The 21,948-nt window shown below is 37.2% G+C and overlaps 1 protein-coding gene across 6 annotated transcripts; it reads left to right on the top strand.

The window, feature by feature from the left end:
- On the top strand, nucleotides 1–11,443 carry LOC112094162 (mini-chromosome maintenance complex-binding protein-like). 6 transcript variants are annotated; one of them, XM_024174422.1, is made up of 12 exons: nucleotides 1–404; nucleotides 1,040–1,139; nucleotides 1,261–1,392; nucleotides 1,735–1,779; nucleotides 2,049–2,168; nucleotides 2,287–2,448; nucleotides 8,978–9,400; nucleotides 9,530–9,567; nucleotides 9,956–10,002; nucleotides 10,378–10,431; nucleotides 10,536–10,987; nucleotides 11,369–11,443. In XM_024174422.1, the coding sequence occupies exons 2-7, from the start codon at nucleotides 1,041–1,043 to the stop codon at nucleotides 9,050–9,052; spliced, it is 633 nt and encodes a 210-aa protein (XP_024030190.1). In that variant the 5' UTR covers nucleotides 1–404; nucleotide 1,040; the 3' UTR covers nucleotides 9,053–9,400; nucleotides 9,530–9,567; nucleotides 9,956–10,002; nucleotides 10,378–10,431; nucleotides 10,536–10,987; nucleotides 11,369–11,443. The 6 variants fall into 6 exon arrangements, with proteins under 6 accessions (XP_024030190.1, XP_024030189.1, XP_024030188.1 ...); XM_024174421.1 differs by having other exon boundaries at nucleotides 539–1,139; XM_024174420.1 differs by having other exon boundaries at nucleotides 1–1,139; nucleotides 8,978–9,080; nucleotides 9,176–9,400.
- Nucleotides 11,444–21,948: the final 10,505 nt, after the last annotated feature.

Below are 21,948 nucleotides of genomic sequence, written 5' to 3'. Positions count from 1 at the left end.
AAAGGAAAAAAAAAAAAAAACCTCATTCTCCCGAATTGTCGAAGACTCATTTCGCCGGCCAAGGGAAAGAACCTCATTCTCCCACGCGGTATTCTGATCTCTTTCCCCAAAATTCCCTAAATTTTCCTAAGTTTCCTCTGGATTTGCTCTGCTAGATTCCGAAATTGAAGGCCGGTGTTAGGTTCCCTGAAATTTCCAACTTTCCCCCAAATGCCCTAATTTTCTAGTCGATCTCACGGGAAGAAATCCTCTCTCTCTCTCTCTGCGCGTCACTCGATTCCTCCAAATTCTCAACTTTTGGTTTCTAATTTTGTGAAAATTTGGTTGTGGAAAGAAGATCGAAGACGATCTCGACGTGAAGCTTCCTTCCTACGCGAAGCTCGGAGCTAGGTTTACCCAAGGAGGTTCGAATCTCTCTCTCTCTCTCTGTTCTCTAGGTTTACCCAGAGAGAAATCATCTCTCTCTCTGCATTTTCGCTCCCAAAGAGAAAATGGTTTCCCCCCTACTTACTAAACTCTTCTCGCGCACTGAGGGCAGAGAAAATTTCAGTCTGCCAGCTTAATCCCCAAAAATTTCATACGCTGAGGGAAGAGAAAGAAGGCCATGCCAAGTCACCCAAAGGAAAAAATCACAGTAGAAGCAACACTCGAAGCCCTCTTCTCAGCGCGCAAGAATTTTTCTTCCTTTGCGCGCTTAATCCCCAAAATTTTCTTCCGCTGAGGGCAGAGAAACAAGCCCCACTCGAATGGCCGTCGTCACACAAAGGAAAAAAATCCCACTATAAGCAACAATCGAAGCCCTCTTCTGAGTGAGGAAGAAGATTTCTTCCTCTGCGCGTTTAATCCCCAAAATTTTCTTCCGCTGAGGGTAGAGAACAAGCCCCACTCGAATGGCCCTCGTCACCCAAAGGAAAAAATCCCACTAGAAGCAACATTCGAAGCCCACTTTTTCACTCAAAGCCCTCTTTTTTCACTCGAAGCCCTCTTTTTTCACTCGAAGCCCTAAGAACAGTCCAATTTATTTTCGTGGTTTTTGAAGGATGGCACGGCTTGGAGAACCAACAAGTATTTGGATTTTTCGCAAGTTCCAATGGATTCTTCGGCGGATATGCGAATTTGGGAACGCTGTTTGCTCTACTGTATCCCCGTGAGTGTCTCTATAATTTATGTTCTTTATCTTGTCATGCCGTGAAATCCATGAATTTGGAAGCAGCGCACAAGCATCTTTTTTCGTTTGTTGTTTCCTTAATCTTGTTTCAGGTTCCGGGACTGAATTCATGGGCTGAAGCTTCTCCTGAAGCGTTGATAAAAAGAAGCATGGAGTTGGCGTCTCAACAAAGAGAGAAGCGTCAGAGAGGGGATGATGAAGCTGTTGATGACATGGATTTAGTTGTAATTTTTGCCCCTTTATCTTGTACTAGTATTCTTGTACTAATTCAATATACAGAGGATATTGAAGTAAAGTGGAAAAGGTAGGTGAAACCAATGGAAGCTTAAAAACAGTCTAACCAAGTCATTCGTGCAAGTCTGGGAATTAGAACAAACATGATATATTCCACGTCCTTTTTATTTAAATCGGATTAAGTTTATAATGATAGGTTTAATGAGGTCATCATATTCAGTTTAAATTTTCATCCAATTTGCTGATGTGGTGTCTTTAGTTTTTGAGTTTCATATTTTAGTTCGAGTACCCTGTTCTCTGTTAAATGTTTAATACATTACTTGCTATGACAGGTCTCGAATGATGGGTTTGAAGGTTCTCCTAGCGCCAAAAAGATGGTAAGTAGAAATCAGTGAATGGATGATTCACTCTTATATCCTTATTTTATTTTATTTACACTTGGTATTTGTCTCATCGCATGAGGGGTTGAAATTTGAGATTCTGATAAAAGTTTATATTGTGCTTTGTGTTGTATTTGGTTGTCAATGCTAACTCATTTTGCTAAACAGCGTTCTACATTTCTGATGAAGATCATAACTCATTTTACTATATAGTGTTACACATTTCTGATGAATATCATTCTTATCTCCTGATTTTTTTTCGCTAGAGAGAGGATGGACATCCTTCCCAGTCTTCTCAGTCTCAGGAGTCTGTGTCTCAGGGCGCCTGCTCTAGTGCAAGTGTTCAGCCTAATGTTGATAGGGATTCTCTTCCTTGTCTGGTCAAGGTATGTTGTCGTTTGTTAATCTCCCAAGCTAATTAGCTGTATTGCTTTAAAGTGATGAATTTTATATGTTTCTTGCTTGTTCTACCAAATCTGATAAAAATTTAGTTCAAATGGTCAGATATGTGATATCCCGGAGTCCGATTTGAAGCTAAACGAGGTTGTTGAGTTTATTGGTGTCCTCACTTTAGTTTCGCAACATCAAGTGGATAAAGATGAATATGATGATTTTGAAAATGGCTTCATGGGAGATGAACTGACCCCTTTGCCCCCTCGCAATGAGGTACTGGCTCTTTCTTTTATCACTTGATTTTTGTTGTCTTCATGCATAATCTCGTCACTTTTTATGTATTTTTGTTCATATTGCTGGTAGTTAATTATTATAAGTATTATTATCGTGGTTGATATTATTCTTGCATTTATTTACTTTACTGTAAGAGCTTATGATGAGCCCATTTATGCTAGTTCCTGAAGTTTGACACTGATAAATATGGGCTACTTATTAAAATTGTTAGAACTGGTTAGTGTCCAATGCGTGTTTCCACACCACTTGAAATTTGCTTTTGTAAATTTAGTGTGCATTGCACACAATTGACTTCGGCCTAACCAGAAAAAGGCAGTTTCAACTGAATTGGCTTCCGTATCTATACGTGTTTTGCTGTAACTGCATGATAAGAACCTGAAAACCACTTAACCAAACAAGAACTTAAAACAAAAGGGGAACAACGTGAATAACCAGAAAAATTGTCTGGATCCTATTATTGATGGGAACGGCTCAATCGAGCATTACAGCAAGAGCTCTCCTTCTACACCGGAGGAACAAAACGAAAGAAAACAAAGAAAACAAAGGCAAAGAACGAGGGATTTCGAGGACCCTCCACCTCCCAATTCTAACCCAGTAGTCTCCACAGATTTTCTCGATATCCCCTCCTTCCTTGTTTCCTCCTCTTATATTCTTCCCCAAGCCAGCTTCTCTAACAGAATCCCCTAACAGAATTTACCACCTCAGCACTGCCCTCCCCTGCCTTGACTTCCACCCCAGTTATGCCCTTTTTACCCCTTCTAGAATAAGTAAAGTTGATAGGAGGTCTAGGCGGGATCCTATCAATACCCCCCCCCCCCCCCCCCCCCCCCCCCCCCCCCCCCACGACAGCGCAACCTTGTCCCCAAGGTTTAGGTCGGGAAACTGTTGACGGATGTCATCAAGCGGTTCCCATGTAGCTTCCCAATCGGGAAAACCCTGCCAAGACACCAGGACCTCCACGCGATCCCGACCGCCAAAGGGAATGGTACGAGCGCGTAAAATGCCTGCAGGCTCCACAAGCAGCTCCAAGTCCTCCGAAAGCTGGGGACGCAGAGGCTGACTTTTATACTCGCCCCCGCGAAACTTCTTCAACTGGGAGACATGGAAAACGGGATAGATACGAGCCATGCCTGGAAGTTGGAGTCGATAAGCGACCTGTCCAATGCGCCCAGAACAGGGAAAGGCCCATAAAAACGAGGAGAAAGTTTCTCATTCACCTTCTGCGTGAGAGACTTCAAGCGATGTAGTCGGAGCTTGAGTAACGCAAGTTCACCTGGACAAAGATCACCTCACGACGATGAGCATCTGCCGACTTTTTCATTCGATTCTGAGCCACGAGTAAGTGTTCCTTGAGAGCGTCCAACATTTGATTGCGGAGCTGCAATTGAAGGTTCACGTCTTCCACAACAGAAGGAGTGGCAGGTTGAACCGTCGGCACATCTTGGAAGCGAAGCAAGGTGGGTGGGTTCCGTCCATACACAATTTGGAATGGCGTTTGCGCAGTCGACGCGTTATAAGTTTGTGTTAAACCAGAATTCTGCCCAAGGTAAGAACTGCACCCACTCATTCGGTTTATCAGAAGCAAAACAGCACAAGTAAGTCTCCAGGCCCTAGTTAACGACCTCAGTTTGGCCGTCGGTTTATGGGTAATACGAGGAACTGTGGTGCAGCCGAGTACTCTGTTGTTTGAAGAGTTCCTGCCAAAATAAACTCATAAAGACAGGGTCACGATCACTTACTATGGAGCGAGGTATGCCGTGTAAGCGCACTATTTCCCGAATGAAGAGCTCCGCAACATGCTTGGCCGTAATGGGGTGAACAATTGGGCAAAAATGAGCATACTTTGAGAGGCGATCCACCACTACCAAAATTGTGTCCACACTTCTAACCCTCAGCAAGCCTGAAATGAAATCCATGGAGATGTCGTCCTAAACCTTATCCGGGATAGGCAGGGGCTGCAGCAATCCTGCCGGGGAGAGGGCTTCATATTTGGACTTTTGGCATGTCTCGCAGTGAGCCACATAATCCTGGATCGTATTTTTCATACCTGGCCAGAAAACGTTCGCAGCCACGCGCTTATAGGTGCGGAAGAATCCCGAGTGGCCCCCAATGACCGAGTCGTGGAATTCCTGCAACAGCAGCGGAATCCAAGTGGATTGGCGTGGCAAAACGAGCCTGCCCTGGAAGTAGAGTAGACCATTCTGTAGGTTGTACCCGAGGGGAACTTCCTTGTGTAGCTGTAATTGCGCAACCAAGCGAGCACAAGTAACGTCCTCGAGCTGTTCAAGCCGGACCTTCTCCAAGTCAACAAGTCCCGGCATGAAGAAAGCCATCAGTTCCGGCGTAGGGGCCTCGTCACGGCGGGATAGGGCATTCGCAACCCGATTGGAAGCGCCGGGTTTATATTAGACTTCAAAATCGTATCCCATCAATTTTGAAATCCAGCGGAGGTGCTCTGGAGGAAGGAGACACTGATCCAGTAGAAAGCGCAGACTTTGTTGGTCCGTGCGGACCACAAAGTGGCGGCCAAGAAGATAGTCGCGCCACTTTTGGACTGCTAGGACAATGGCCATGAGTTCCCGTTCATATACGGACTTCAATTGCGAAGTAGGTGACAACACCTTGCTGAAATACGCTATTGGGCGGCCTTCCTGTAACAGGACAGCTCCAAGACTGGTCCCTGATGCGTCCGTCTCGACCACGAACGTGTTGGAAAAGTCCGGCTTGGCCAAGACCGGCAGAGTGGTCATGGCCACTTTCAATTTCTCGAAGGCGTGAGAGGCTGCGTCGGTCCACGTGAAAGCTCCCTTCTTCAAGAGGTCCGTAAGTGGCCGCGCAAGGGACCTGTACCCCTGTACAAACCTGCGATAGTAGCCGGTTAAGCCAAGAAATCCTCTAACTGCGCGGACGTTCTTAGGCTTCCGTATCTTGGTCGGGTCGGCCGAGACACCATCCTTGGAAATGACATGCCGGAGGTACTCCAACTGTGGCTGGCCGAAGACTTTTTCCAATTGGCGACGAGTTGCTCCTTCTGCAGAATATCCAAAACGGCCGTAAGGTGAGCCCTGTGTTCCTCCCAAGATCGACTATGAACTAATATGTCATCAAAGAAAACGAGGACGAATTTACGCAAGTATGGGCGGAACACCGTGTTCATCAAAGATTGAAATGTGGCCGGAGCGTTTGTCAACCCGAAAGGCATGACGAGGAACTCGTAATGCCCATTGTGTGTACGGAAGGTTGTTTTCTCCACATCGCCGTCGTGAACCCGAATTTGGTGGTATCTTGCTTTCAAGTCGAGCTTTGTAAATACTGCCGCCCCATGTAATTCATCAAAAAGCTCGTCAATGATCGGGATGGGGAATTTGTCGGGCACTGTGAGCTGGTTTAGGGCGCGGTAGTCAACACAAAACCTCCAGCTTTCGTCATGCTTCTTAACCAACAAAACAAGACTAGAATATGGATTGCTGCTCGGCCGGATTATGTCGGAGGAGAGCATTTCTGAGACCAAGCGTTCGATTTCCCCTTTCTGGACATGGGGATAACAGTAGGGGTGGATGCTCGGTGGTATGGCCCCTTCCCTCAACACAATGTGGTGGTCCGCCGCTCGATGGGGTGGCAGACTGGTCGGTGAGGAGAAAACCTCCTCATAAAGAGTCAAAACGTCAGCCAACTCGGGTGGGGGCAGCAGCTAGGGCCGGCAATATGGGTCACGACACGACGACACGACTCGAAAATGACACAAATTTTGCGGGTTAGGGTTGAGAAAAAAGAGGTTCGGGTCAGAATTGGGTCGACCTGAAATTGACACGAAAAACACGAGTCAATTTCGGGTTGGACCCTCCTAACCCGAACACGACACGAAACTCGTAAAAAACTAAAAAATATATATATTTTTCATTTCATATTTTTAATTTTATTATGAACTTGTGATATCATGATAGTTATACTCAAAATCTTGTACTATTATTTGCTTAATTTCAATGGATATTATTGTAATTTAGTGTATTATGAATTTTAAGTTATTTCTAATATGTAAAAAAGTATATAAAAATATAATATTTTCGTGTCAATTTTGAATTCACGGGTCAATTTCGTGTCACGGGTCATTTTCGGGTCGTGTCGTGTCAACTTGTAAAGTGGCCGTGTCGTGTTCGTGTTGCGGTTTTTAAAAAATTTCGTGTCACAGGTCGTGTTCGGGTTGACTGTAAATTTAAAAAAAACGATCAAAACACGACACGTGACACGAATTGCCACCCCTAGCAGCAGCTCCGGGACAGCCACCTCTTCTGTTGTGACTGCACTTAACTCGAGAAGTATGCCCAAATGTGTCGGTGTAAACTGCCGAGATAAGGCCCGGAAACTCACCGGGGTGCAACTCAGGGACGGGTCCCCCTTCCAACATACCCAGCTAGCCTTATCGAGGAACTTCAAGGTATACTTGGACCATCAGCACGAACCTCACCTAAACGCCGAGCCACGTTACACTCAAAACCACGTCGGCGCTTCCTAGCTCGAAGGGAAAAAAATCTTCCACAATACAGAAACCATGCACCCACAAGTGTACCCCCTTACATATCCCCTGCTGCCTAAAATTCATTCCATTTCCCACCTGCACCCCATAACTCCTTGTCTCAGCGCATGGCAGGGCCAACTCGTCCACCACCTTCTTGGATAGAAAACTATGCGATGCCCCACTGTCAATGAGGACTACCACCTCTCGGGAACCCAGTTGCCCAAGGACCTTCATTCATGGTATTGGAGGAGGTGAAGCCTAGCAGGGAATTAAGGGACAAAACCGCCGCCTCATCTGGTAACCCCCACCGGTTGCTCTGCCTCTTCATCCTTCGCGTCCTCCGTCTCCGACTTGTTCCCTGCCACCATGAGGACTTGCAGTTGTCGGTTCTTACATCGATGGCCCGGCCCAAACTTCTCATCGCACCAAAAATAGAGCCCCTTGGCCCTCCGTGCCTAGATCTTGTCGTCAGAGAGACGTCGGAACCCAGAATCGCGGGTGACCGCCGACGCTTGAGCGAGCGCCGAGTCAGATTTTGCTCGGGGAAATGTTCTAGAATCCCTCGACACACTGGACTGAAGGGAGCTATCAGAATAGGGGCCATTAATCTTAGCCTGGTCGGTAAAAGAATACCCTCGGCCCATTCCCTCCTGTTTCCACCCCAGGCCCATTTTCAGCTTTCTGAACTTATCTTGGGCCTCATTCTTATCTTCTATCTGCTGGGCTAAGTCCGTTACCTCTTGTAAATTTATGGGCCTGTGCAATTTCACCTCGGCCCGTATATCTTCCCTCAGCCCATTCAGGAAGGCTCCTCGGAAAATTGACTCCGGCACACCTCTCAAAGCTGCTGCCAGTGTCTCGAAGGAGTCCCGATACTCTGCAACCAGCCCCCCTTGTCTCAACGACATCAGCCTCTCGGTGGGATCTCCTTCTCGGGCTCGGCTGAAACGATGTAGCAGGGCGGCCCTAAAGTCCTTCCAATCGACAAACGGCTCTTGAGTCTCCGCCCACTGGAACCACCCTAAAGCCCGCCCTTCTAAGCAACGGACGCCGCCATCACTTTCTCCTCCTCCTCGACATCATTGATCGCGAAATACCTCTCAGCCCTGAATAACCATCCGTAGGGGTCCTCAACCATGAAAAATCGGGAGCTCGAGCTTCTTTCCCCGGTGTTCCCCTCTCCTCCGTCTCATTGGCGACTCTGGCCGAAACTCACGGCCACGCTCTCTCTCTCTCTTGCGGCTCCATGAGGATCAGGGCCACACTCCCCCCCGAAGTGCTGTCCTAGGAGCGCCTCCATGCGTTGGACCGCGTCCTGAACTCAGCCCACCCGATTCGTGAGGATCGTCATATCCTCCTGCAACCTTGGTACCGGATCGACCATCGCACCCAGAAGACGCATGCACCGCCTCGTTGAGGTGCTCCACGCGTCTCTCCACGGCGTCCTCGCGATTCTCAGGCCGAGGTTCCATCGGACGGTTCGCCATGGATCGGCCCGCTCTGATACCAAGCTGATAAGAACCTGAAAATCACTTAACCAAACAAGAACTTAAAACAAAAGGGTAACAACGTGAATAACCAAAAAAAGGGTCTGGATCCTATTATTGATGGGAACGACTCAATCGAGCATTACAGCAAGAGCTCTCCTTCTACACCGGAGGAACAAAAAGAAAGAAAACAAAGGCAAAGAACGAGGGATTTTGAGGACCCGCCACCTCCCAATTCTGACCCAATAGTCTCCACAGATTTTCTTGATATCCCCTCCTTCCTTGTTTCCTCCTCTTATATTCTTCCCCAAGCCAGCTTCTCTAACAGAATCCCCTAACAGAATTTGCCACCTCAGCACTGCCCTCCCCTGCCTTGACTTCCATCCCAGCTATGCCCTTTTTACCCCTTCTAGAATAAGTAAAGTTGATAGGAGGTCTAGGCGGGATCCTATCACTGCATCTCTTGCATTTCTGTATAACTTATGTTTTATTTTCTTGTTTACAGGTACCACACCTCCACTGTCTCATTCATAGGAAACTTGCAGTTCATGACTTTCTTCAGAGTTCGCCCATGTTTTAACATAGAGATTCGCTTGAATTTGCTTCATGTGATTTTTGCTTACTTCAACTCGGGTTTCAGTGAGAAAAAAAATGTTACATACCTTTAACTGCCACTGATACGAGCTTGTAATGTTTCTATCAGCTGGAGTATGACATCAAGTACTATAAAATGGAGATGGCAGTTGATATCCAGTTGGTCGTATTGTCATAGGGGAAATCATTTTTTTGTCCTGCTGATTTATTTTTACCTTTCCAACCTACTTTAGTGGGTTCTTCTGAAGCTTCTCCAGAAGCGTTGGACGCATGGAGATGGTACTTGGCCATGCTTAGATCATTGCCTCATTCTATCGACTCAGAAATTCAGAAGGTATTGTCTTCATTCACATTAAACAAGTTTTTCTTCATTCAGATTAGTTATAGAAGGAAACCCTTAATCTCTTGGTCATAAAACGTTGTTCGCTTCTAATCTTTTTCTTGCTTTTGTCGTTTTTGACAGATTTGTGTACATTTGCTACAATCCTCAATCAAAGCAAGGTATGTTTTGTTTCTTTGGGTTTTTTTTTTTTCTGTCTTAAGTGAAGAACCATGTTTATCTTGATAATATTATCAATATTATTCTTCATACACTGGTTATCAATAGAATGCTTGTTTTGGATATGAAAATTTGAACTTTGATAGTGAATCTGGGACTGACCTCATTAAAGAGAGACAACTTTTGTAGTTGGAGGAGATTTGGGCTGACGGTTGGGAAATTATGATGAGAAAAGATTGATTTTTGTTGATGAGAAATGGCAGATTTTTGTTGTGCTTTGAAATTGCTTAGTTGTAGAAGGAAACCCACAATCTCTAGGTCTTAAAATTTTTGTTTTTGATTGATTTGTAATTGATAGCTTTGTTTTTGACAATTTTTTGTTGTTGATAGATTTGTAGAAGAATACCCACCTTGGTGATATCCTCAAAGACACCAAGGTATGTTCTTTTTGACCCTCTTAAGGATTTGGATTATTATGGTCTTTTTTGATTTAGTCATAGAACATAAGAGTCTTTTGGATTTCACAAGTCTTGTTACATTATTTGTTTACCAATGTTTTATAGAAAAATGAGATATTCTTTGGTATGGTGATGAAAAAGATATACGTATTAAGTGTGTTATCTGCTAAAATACACTGAGAGCTCATACTTTCAACCAAAAGAAAGAACGAAGTTTTAAGAGCTCATGCCGTGCCAACCTTGCAGTTTTAGGAAAGTGTTGCTTTTATTCTCATGACATGTCAATTTGAATTTTTAAGTTTTAAGACAACAAGCTTTTTGGAGGTGTTGCATGACACTTCCATTTGGATACAGGTTGTGGGTGAGGAATCCAATCAATCATTTCGAGCTCCTATTGATGAGACTCAGGTTCTCCTTGTGTCTCTTCCTTGCTAAGATAGTTTGAGTGGGCTTTGCCACTCGCAAAATAATTGCACATTAGAATTAATCACCCGTTGTATATCATATTGTAGGAGTTGTTTTCTGATTCCCAATCAAGTGACTCGAAAAATGAGGCACCAAGTAGTCCTTTGGAAGAGATTTTTGTACCGTCAGAACTTGTAATGAACTTACAGATTGACTCTGCACCTCCTGATGATGTGTAAGTTTCCATGTGTTTATGGTGAATTTCTGCCATCTTCCAACCAAAATGCATCCATTAACATGTTATCCACATGCTGTGTTTACCTTAGTTTCTTGTGATTCATGCGTCTGATAAAATTAAGGTTTTATGTTAGATTGTAGTGGTGTTTGTTTGGATATAGATAGAAATAATCACCATTCAGGAGCTTGAAGATGATATCCCGTTGTCAATCCGACATCAATGATTTCTTACTCGTGCTGTATATGCAGAAAACGTCACAACCTTTTGCAGGTAAAATGCGGTAAGCAAGCAGGAGCATTTGCATTCTTGCTTGATGAAGATGTAAGTCATATTCTTGGTTATCTCTTTGACTTCAAATTCATGCCATCGCGTGCAATACTATTTGGAGATTTGGAGTGTGTCCGACTCTATGTTGTTGTGCCAATGGATTTCATAGTTTATTGTATAAATTATCTGATGTTATTCAAGGCTCCTTTTGAAGGTTGTTTGTTAATATGATTTACAATCGTATTGTCCTTTGCTACACTTCAAATAATATCCACACTTTCTAGTTCCTTTTACTTATACAAAGTATTCTTCATTAGTTGTATGGCTATTTTTTTTTTTTTTTTTTTTTTTTTTTTTTTTTTTTTTTTTTTGGTGCTTTATTAGTTAATCAATTTTATATGTTTTAATTAATTAATTGGACTAATTTTCTGACAGGTCAATAATTGCTTTGCTAGAGGAGATGACCTTTTTGTTGGAGTATTTTGTCAAGATGGATTATTTACTTAACCATTTCATTTGGCTAGATGTTTTGGATACTTTGATATCTCTAGCTATTTCTCTGTATTCTTTACTTGTTTTTAATGTTAAAGTTGTGAACAAATGGTGTGACTTGTGTTGTAAAAATCTTATTGCCAATTTTGTAGATACTGATAACAATTATTACATTGAATGTTTTTATGAATGTTCCTATTTGGATGTAAGATGTTGCTCAGAATTACTATTTATTTGAATGAATTTAAAAGGATATCAATAATAATTTTAAAAAGCTATAAGAATATGAACATAACAAGAAAAAAAAGTTATTAATCTATATTATAGCTATGCTAAATAGTTGCAAGAGGTTGAAAATATCTTGTCTTAAACGTTATAATACCTCAATTCTATAGCGTTTTACATAACTTTCCTAAAACGCTATATTTTTTTAGGACTTTTAATAGCACTTGATGTCCTAGTGCTCCCAAAAATGCTATTACTAGTGATTAATAGCGTTTTTAGTCAGCTATTGATATTGATATTTGTTGCAGTGACCCGTTGAGGACAGGGAAGTAACACAACCGTTGTCGGAGCAGTTGCAAGGGTTGCCCACAGAAATACAAGACTTAGGGTTCGTTTGGTTGGAGGATTCAAACCATGTGATTCGAACTATTTTTGATTTACATGTATTTTTTATGAGAGAAAATACTGTAGCGAATCACGAATCATGATTCGAATCAGGGAACGAATCCCTCTACCAAACACCCCCTTAATGATTCATACGCCCCCTTAATGATTCATTTGCAACAATCAATGGGCATTGGTGGAATAATTCAATTTCTCCTTCCATTTAATATGACTCGGGTGCATAATATGCAGATCTTTATCATAGCTAATGATATCGAATGGATGACCACCTATCAAGAACTTAGGAGACGTTTGGTTTATGAATTAGAATCATGTGATTAGAACTATTTTTGATTTACGTGTATTTTTTGTGAGAGAAAATACTGTAGCGAACCACGAATCATGATTCGAATAAGGGAACGAATCCCCCAACCAAACAACCCTTTAGTCTTGTGTGTATCATGGCTTACATGTAGTAATAACTATTCTTATTGTTTTTTCACAATATATTATTATTTATTATTAAATGTATAACTAATTTCTTCATTTTTCATGTAGTTACTTGTGGCATGTGTGCTTTCAAGAGAATGTCCTAGGACGTTGGGGTTTCATGTTCCCGATGCTCATGTCCTACGTTTCAGGCCAAGCGGAGTTGGATATAAAGCAGCAGGCAAACGTCATTTGTACATTTTTGTTACAATCGGATGCCCGGCGCACTTTCTTCATGCCATACAATGGGCGAGGACATTGGATGTTGGTCATGATATCTTCCACACAAGATACGGCCGTGTTGTTGGATTCTCTCGCGGCAGAAGTACGCGTAGACTTCAGAAGAATGATTGCCCTGTAAGTTTAGCATTCTTTATAACTTTCGAACTACTAATTTATATTATTTCCTTTACTAATCATTATCAGAAAATTTTGACACAAGAAGGGAACAAAGAATGCGAGTTCTTCGTCTTATGGTATATGCGCCATATAATGAGAGTCAGTGTTAATGATTTAAAAAACATAGAGGCATATACTAATGAGCATGTAGTAGAAATGATAAATGAATGGGCACATTTTGTAAAGGGACATATAATTTAATTTATGTAGACATTTTGATTTGAATATATGTAATGCTAATTTGTTTATGTTCTGTGACTTGTGACTTGTGTTAATTGTGTGGCCAAAATGCTGATAAATCACGGGATTAATAAGCCAACTTGTGAGAAAAGCAATAAAACAACACCAATTTTTTTGGTGTATAAGGCATATATAACGACGGGTTTTAACTAAAATCGTCGTTATATAAGAAACCGTCGATAAATGTGAAACCGAACCATCAAAATTATCATTTTGAAAAGATCTTAGACGATAGTTTTGTATATAAACCGTCGTTAAATTGTTGCACGACTCTCGATTAAACGATAATTTTCCTAATCGTCGTTTAAATCTTTTAACGACAGTTATTAACAGTCATTAAATCTAAAATTTCTACTAATGAAGATAGGCCAATATAATAAAAATCTCACACCGTGACATATAAAAATAAATAAGATAATTATGTCCTTTATTCTGTATACTATAATTACGTGAGAAAATATAACAAATAATATTAATTTTTATTACTCCAAATATGTATCATATATTTTTTGTTATACAAAATAAATATCATATTATACTTATCTATTCTAGGATGGTCCTTTGCAAGTAACATACAACGAAACCATACAAAGCATTATATTTTATACTATATTGATATCATGCAACAGAGAAAGGTAATGTTAAAGTGTGAATAGTCTTTCTTGGAGAAGTTTTTCAATCTTTCCAACTGTGGTGTTTCATGTTTCGATATCGAAACTTTTTCAGTTGAATATTTGTTTCGAGACCGGAACAAAGTGGGAAAAGGCGTGCAGATGAGATGATCAATGATATGGCATAGAATATTCATGGCAAAGCCTAATGAAGCATTAAAGTCGATTGGTATTCCATGCGTCAAATCCATGCACGTGATTTGATTTACTTCTTCTAACCAGTACCCCCAAAAAAGTAAAGTCAACTGAAAAGGAGAAAATAACGGGAAAAGAGAGAAGGGGATATCTACAATGGTAAAAAGTAAGTATCCTTAATTCAAATTTTTAATTTTTAATATGAGTTGAAATATAATTTTATGTAAAAAAATTTTACTGTAATAAAAAAATTAAATGTGATTATTTCTGAGAGCTTTTTACTATAACAAAACTCGAATTCTAAACTCAAATCAGTGAAATGAACGAGGCCTAAGAAAGGATGAAATGATACCCAAAATAAAGAGCTCGTTTAGTTTGCTGATTCGAGTTTTTAATTCGAGTTAAGATGTAACTTTATGCGAGAGTTTTTTACTGTAATAAAAAAAATTAGATGTGACTGTTTCTGAGAGCCTTTTACTATAGTAAAACTCGAATCGGTAAAATAAATAGGGCTAAAAATAAATCTCCCTTTTACTCCCAAATTTTTAGAGTCATTCATAATTTATTTTTAAATTTAAAAATTCTCATTTTACTCTCGCTCTTTAAATTTTAGTAGTCCTTCTTTATTAAAATTCTATAAGAAACGGTCAAAAAAGGAAGGGATTAAGTACAGTCACATAAGTTTTTTATGTTTCTTTTAATAAAGACCCTAACAAATAGACCACATATTATACTGCCCATTTTCTTGACTATCTTTAGTAGAAATGCAAAATGAAACTAATTCAAAATGAATAATGCTTGAGACACCAATTAAAATTTCAATTTTTATATACCAATTGATGGGATATGTGAGTTGTCATTTTTATATTTGTGGGTGTTTAAAACATTGACATGTTAATTAATGATAAGATATTGCATCTACTAATAAAAAGATGACAATTCATATGTCACATCAGTTAGTACTTAAAAATGTAGATTAGAATTGTTGTTCATAGCATTAGTCATTCAAAATTTAGAAGAGAAAATGAGAGTTTTAAAATTTGAGAGACAAAAATAACCTTAAAATGCGATGGGCATAGATATGAAGAAACCAAAAAATGATTTGTTGAAACTTGTTCAACTTGTTTATATTCTTGTTATATGAAAGCTCGAAACTTTTAGTTGATCAGATCGATTTTTTATCATTCAATGACGGGAATATTACCCACTTGCCTCCTGAATTTATTTAGATTTAGCAATTTACTTTTTAACTTTTAATTTTGACAAGTTGTTCCTTAATTTATAAAATTGTTGCAATATGTTTCATTTTGATAATAATTGTATTAAATTAGTGTCGAAAAAACACGTTTGATGAAAATTATAACTTCCTAATTCAAATGTAACACAAATATTTTAATTTCTCAACTTTTAACCCATTAAATCTAATAAAAAATTTGAGCAAATTTAGTAAAACGGGACACATTACAACAATTTTACAAGTGCAGAGCGTTAATTGTCAAAATTAAAAATTTAGATAACAATTTGCTAAACAAGTAAAAATCATTTAATGACTAATATTTAAGATCTGTTATACATATGTAAAAACTCAACGAAATCAACCATATGACACTTGCGTGCTTTGTTGATGATGATATTTTAAATAATACAGACAAAATCAATTTAAAAATTGAGAAAAAAAAAGTTATGTTATCTCTATAAGAGCTTGTTGGCTAACAATTATGTGAAGGTTAAATTTACTCAAATTTATCTTAATTAACATGCCATTTTGTTTAAAATACTATTTGTTAACAAATAATTCACATAGTTGATTTCCTTGAGTTATCAACAATAATGTTTGTGACTGAATGACTAAACATGGACAAGAAGCACAGTTTAGAGTTTTGTAGGTCCGTTTATTTTATACGTTTAAATCAGTGATTCTTAATTTTAATATTTAAATTTTAAATTTTTTATAAAAAAAATACTATAACAGAATTAAAGTTATAATTTTAAATGTATGAAACAAACGGTCCGCAATATTTTGAAGTTTCGATGCTATATACGGAAAAATGCACTGTATTTCAACAAGAAAGAAGGAATTGAAGGATGAGAACCAAGAAACCCAAGTCATTCTGAACTCTTCCAGCTACCATACTGTATTCAGATAGTGTGCGTGGCAGAACACATTTATAACTATTTAAGAATAGATGTTTCTTGTTATTTTTATATTTCTGTATATTGTTATTATTATTTATTGTTTTTGGACTGATTTTTTGTTGGGAAAGTGAAAGTCAAAATATTTTTCTACATCGCTGTGCAAAGAATCGTATAAGATTTTATGTTAAAAAGAATAAAGAAAAAAAAAAAAATCAACCATTGGAGGATCAGCCGATCAGCAAAAGAAAAAAAACCATCGATGATTTTTCTTTTTCAAGGACCCATTTTTTATTTACCTTACCTCAAGGCTTCAATGTGAAAAAGAAAGGATAAACAAAAGGGGATAAAGATACAAACTTACATGAACGCCCATCATGGTTTGTCATTGCCATATACATGATCGATTCATTCGTGCATGACGTGATCGCGTGAAAAAAAAAGGAAAAAAGTTATGAATCTATTTGTTAGAAAAAATTTTGGACTCAGTGAATACTTTATTTATTTATTTGGTTTTTGCTGAATAACTTCAGTGATTGCACAATCAATTTTGTTGAATGATTTTGAAATTTGGAACCATCTAGAATCCAATCAGTTGAGTCGATTAACGACATATTAAGATATATTTAGCAACCAACCATGACCATGTATCTCACGAGCTATTTTAATATCTTAATATTTATACATATCTTAAAATAATTAATACCTCAAAAACACACCACGCTAAATAAAATAAAATAAAAAAATCTTTGTTTGTTTGTTTGTTTGTTTTTGACGTGAAAACTTGCATTTTAAAATCTAAGTTGTTTTTCTTTCCACTAATAACCTAAAAAAAAAATTTAAACGCCATAACTTTTATAGTAAAAAAGCAAGAACCATCTAACAAAATAATAAAATTGTACATAAATTTTGACAAAATTTGAGGCGACAACTTAATAAAATTGTTCATTCTCCACATATAGAATTCCCACTAGATCATTTTCCTCGTTTTGAAAACTGAAATATCGTATGTGAGATAGGTTGATCAAGTGAGAAACAAAATAAAGAAAAAGGAGCAAAGATCTCATCCCATCTCCATTAAGGAAGAATAAAGGATGAAAAGTTTAGTACCAAAATTTTTATTAGTATAGTGTAAAATATTGACATTAAATATTTGAGAGTTCTAAGTTTCACTGGTAGGTCGGTCCTATTAATAGTGTCAGTTTTTAACTATTAAATCAGATAAAAATTGAATTAAATTAAAAACATGAACGCCCATCATGGTTTGTCATTGCCATATACATGATCGATTCATTCGTGCATGACGTGATCGCGTGAAAAAAAAAGGAAAAAAAGTTAAGAATCTATTTGTTAGAAAAAATTTTGGACTCAGTGAATACTTTATTTATTTATTTGGTTTTTGCTGAATAACTTCAGTGATTACACAATCAATTTTGTTGAATGATTTTGAAATTTGGAACCATCTAGAATCCAATCAGTTGAGTCGATTAACGACATATTAAGATATATTTAGCAACCAACCATGACCATGTATCTCACGAGCTATTTTAATATCTTAATATTTATACATATCTTAAAATAATTAATACCTCAAAAACACACCACGCTAAATAAAATAAAATAAAAAAATCTTTGTTTGTTTGTTTGTTTGTTTTTGACGTGAAAACTTGCATTTTAAAATCTAAGTTGTTTTTCTTTCCACTAATAACCTAAAAAAAAAATTTAAACGCCATAACTTTTATAGTAAAAAAGCAAGAACCATCTAACAAAATAATAAAATTGTACATAAATTTTGACAAAATTTGAGGCGACAACTTAATAAAATTGTTCATTCTCCACATATAGAATTCCCACTAGATCATTTTCCTCGTTTTGAAAACTGAAATATCGTATGTGAGATAGGTTGATCAAGTGAGAAACAAAATAAAGAAAAAGGAGCAAAGATCTCATCCCATCTCCATTAAGGAAGAATAAAGGATGAAAAGTTTAGTACCAAAATTTTTATTAGTATAGTGTAAAATATTGACATTAAATATTTGAGAGTTCTAAGTTTCACTGGTAGGTCGGTCCTATTAATAGTGTCAGTTTCTAACTATTAAATCAGGTAAAAATTGAATTGAATTAAAAAATTATACATAACAGATAATTTTTTATACAAATTTAACGATTGAAAAAAAAAAACTAGTGATAGTTTAATTTTTTCTAAATACATAAAGGAAGTTCCTCTAAATACTTATAAACAAAAATATTGACATTATAAATGGAAAGAGACAATGAATAAGGAAATGAGACCAATATTGGTCAGGTCACCAAACAACACACATAAAAACCTCTGTCTCTGTCTCTGTCTCTGTCTCTCTCTCTCTCTCTGAGACCGAGTGTGACACAGGGGCGAAGTCAGTGTGTAGGTACGTTATGAGCAGTATCAGTAATTCTTAGTAATTCCCCAACCTTACTTCCCATTTGTCCCCCCTCCCCCCCTGACTTTCTCTCTCTCCCTCCTTTCTCTCTCTATGATCACGTCCCTACCCCCACGCTTTCTGCACTGGGTCCCACTCTCTCTCTCTCTATACTTATCTATCTCTCTCTCTCTCTCTCTCTCTATGGAGTCCCGTTAAAGAAAAGCGATCCCACGCTTCGTCTCAACTGTGTACCAGTACCACCAGTCTTATAAAGCTCCCCCCACGATCGCCCTTCCGTAGTGTATGCACATTTCCCACTTCCCCGTTATACCCCTTGTCTTTTCTTCATTTTGCTTAAATGCCCCTCTATTTTTTTGGGGCCCTATTACTAGGATCTTGAAAATTACGTTACGTGGCGCATTTACAAGAGTTAAATTGAAGTATAGCATTTCTTTTTTTTTTTTTTAAAAAAAAAACCCACTTTATTATCCAATTGATCGCTCCATTCAATTCTGTTGTAATTTTTAAACGATGTGATGAAAAAAAAAAAAAATAGTGTGTCTATTGACACTTTTTAATTTTTTATTCTACTTTTTACACACATTCTTAACTTATTTTTACTTTATTTGTTACACTTTTTTTAAAATTTTAAAAAAAATCCGTCTAAATAAATCACCTTACATTTTACTTTTCTCACACTTATCCTTAAACCACTACATTATGCTTGTTACACTCGTATTAAATTTTTTTTTAAAAAAAGTCTCCACAACTAAATTGTATGATTTTTCTTTGACAAAATTCAATGTAATACTAATAGTTTTCTTTTTTCAATGTTTGTTTTCTCCTAAATTTACACCGGGTTTATATGCTTTTTAAGGGGTTTGTATAAGTCATTTTGTATACACCGGGTTTACATACTTTTTTCAAGACAGTATAGATATAAGAAATGACAAATAATTTTTTATAGAAACTTATATTAAAAAAAAGAAAAATGATATTTATTTTTATCGGAATAAAACCTCGTCACCCATAAAATAATAGTTCTCATTAAGTTAGATCATACCTATCCTAACGAACACACAAACACCATAGGATAAATAGAGGTGCTCTTAAAAAAGGTTATAAGAAACAACAACAAAATCTTAAAAAGAAAACTGTAAAAAAAAAAAATAGGACCTATAATTTTTAAGATGAAATAATTTTTTTTTTTTAATGATGGAGTGCGTGATCAATATTTTTTTATAAAGAGAGAAGAGTAAACTAAGGCGTGGCAATAGATTCCAACAACCTTTTTTTTTTAAAGATGGGGTGTGTAATGAGTTTTTTTTTTTTTTAAATACTTTGTCTTAAAATGTAATTTTATTAATAGGTAATTTACTAATATGAAATTTTATAAAGTAAAAGTGCATGAAAATTAACTGGTAAATGAATGTATCCTACGAGTACTCCAAATTCGTGACTTCAAAAAACCATTTCCGTCAACTTAAACGGCTTTACAAGGCCAGCGAGAACTGTTTTTCTTAGTGAGGTGGGTTGACAAGAAGACTACCCGCCCTAAATATACTTGGAGTGGTTTTTTTATATAAAAAAAAAAAAAATACAATGGAATTTACTAGCTACGGACGATAATAATAATAATAATAATGATTATTAGTGTATTAGTAATATACAGTGCTATAACTATAAATGAAAATGAGTGTTACTGACTTTCTATTATGGTCATACAGTCATATATATAATAGTATCATGTGTAAAAGTATCTCTAAGATAACTCTTTAAATTTTAACTAAATTATAGTAAAAGTGACTAGAAAGCTATTTTAGCTAGTAATATTTTAGTGAGTCACTCTAACTATACTCTTTATTTTAGTTAAATATAGATTATTTAAATAATTTTTTGAGTTTAAAATATAAATAACTTTTTTAAAACTTTTTTTTTATATCAAAACAAAGAATAAAATAAACAAATAAACAAATAACTAGCCACTTCTTACTAGCTATATTTAGCTAGTAGAAAATTCTTTAGTCAAAATAGCTAACCAATTAACTTGGTTGGAGTGGAGAAAAGCTAAAAAAAGCTAAATCATTTGCTACTTTGATTAAAAACATAAAATGGCTGGTATAGTTGGAGTTGTTCTGAGAATTTAAATGATTTTAAGGCTAGTTATACATCATCTAAATTTTATAATGCAATTGATATATTAGATTTGTGTTTATCTTTTAATACTTCTAATTGAGTGTTTTGTTAGTTTTAGAGTGGTTTTAGTAGTTAATTTATGTATTTTTAGTTGATTTTGTAGATTAGCATCATTTAGAGTTCGTAGTTGAGTGTTGGAGTAATCTTTGGAGCTAAATTGAGATTGGAGAGCCTCGGCATTGAAAGATGGTGCCTAGGCCTTGAAATGGTTCATTTGTAATACAAAAACCCGAGAGAAGAGAGCCTAGGATTTGTACAATGGAGCCATGGCGCTAAATTACGTAATTACATGGGTTTTCCATTTAGGGCTGCGGCGCCCAAAAGTAGAGCCGTGGCGCTACTTCGAATCATTTGCTGATTTTTTGCGTTCATCTACCCCAGGGCCGCGGCGCCACTTTAAAAATTTTCCAACTAGAGTTCATTTGAGTTCCAAAAATTTACAAAAATGCCACTCTGATTCCAAACGCTATAAATAGGAGTTTTAGGGTTATTTTCTAGGATCTTTGGCTAAGAAAAGAAGAAGAGAAGACGACTCTACGAAGCAGAGGAGGATTCGTTCAAGAACGGAGTTCAACTTCAAATTCGCCAAACAGTTTTATTCTTTTATTCTTTTCTTATGTTAATTATTATTGTCATTATGTTTTCCTTTTCAATTATGTTCTAATTTTCTTTTGCTAGGGCTATGAGATTACCAATTCTATTTTAATTTAATTCATTTATTTTTGTTTTCAATGAATTAATTCACTAAGAGTTTATTATTCATGGTTGTTATTTCTTTCTCTATGCTTAATGCTTCAATTATCTGGCCAATATTTGAATTGTTTTGGAGACCTAGATTGAAAATCCATAAGGAGATTTTTAGGAATAGCTTCTTGTGAGAGAAATCGTAAGGTGCATGCGACATCTAGCGATATCAACATGACTTGCGTGAACAATTAAGAGAACCATAAAGCGTAATAAATTTCTAGGGTGGTGGAATTCATATCGAGATATAATGGGTTTACATGCTAGGAATGTATTTGATAGCATCCCCAGAAGGACTATTAAATAATTTAAGGTTACTCGTTCTAACACTTGAATAACATGCGATGTTAGTAAGAATAATAAATTAAAAAAGATTAGATTTGGTAAAATCAGTTGCCCTAGTCTTTAATTTATTTGACTCTTTTATTTATTTTAGTTTTATTTATTTGAGTTTTTATTTGTATTTTGCTCTTACTATTTTTCTATTTTGTTTTAGGTTATTCAA

Source organism: Morus notabilis, unplaced genomic scaffold (genome assembly GCF_000414095.1).
Source record: "Morus notabilis unplaced genomic scaffold, ASM41409v2 Scaffold720, whole genome shotgun sequence".
In the NCBI taxonomy this organism is placed as follows: domain Eukaryota; kingdom Viridiplantae; phylum Streptophyta; class Magnoliopsida; order Rosales; family Moraceae; genus Morus; species Morus notabilis.
The sequence above is the reverse complement of the archived record's forward strand: the minus strand, read 5'-3'. Positions and strand labels throughout refer to the sequence as shown.

Coding starts and splice junctions, on each gene's coding strand:
- LOC112094162 (XM_024174422.1), top strand. CDS start 1,041: ATGGCACGGCTTGGAGAACCAACAAGTATTTGGATTTTTCGCAAGTTC. Junction 1,140..1,260: donor GGAACGCTGTTTGCTCTACT/GTATCCCCGTGA, acceptor ATCTTGTTTCAG/GTTCCGGGACTGAATTCATG. Junction 1,393..1,734: donor TTGATGACATGGATTTAGTT/GTAATTTTTGCC, acceptor TTGCTATGACAG/GTCTCGAATGATGGGTTTGA.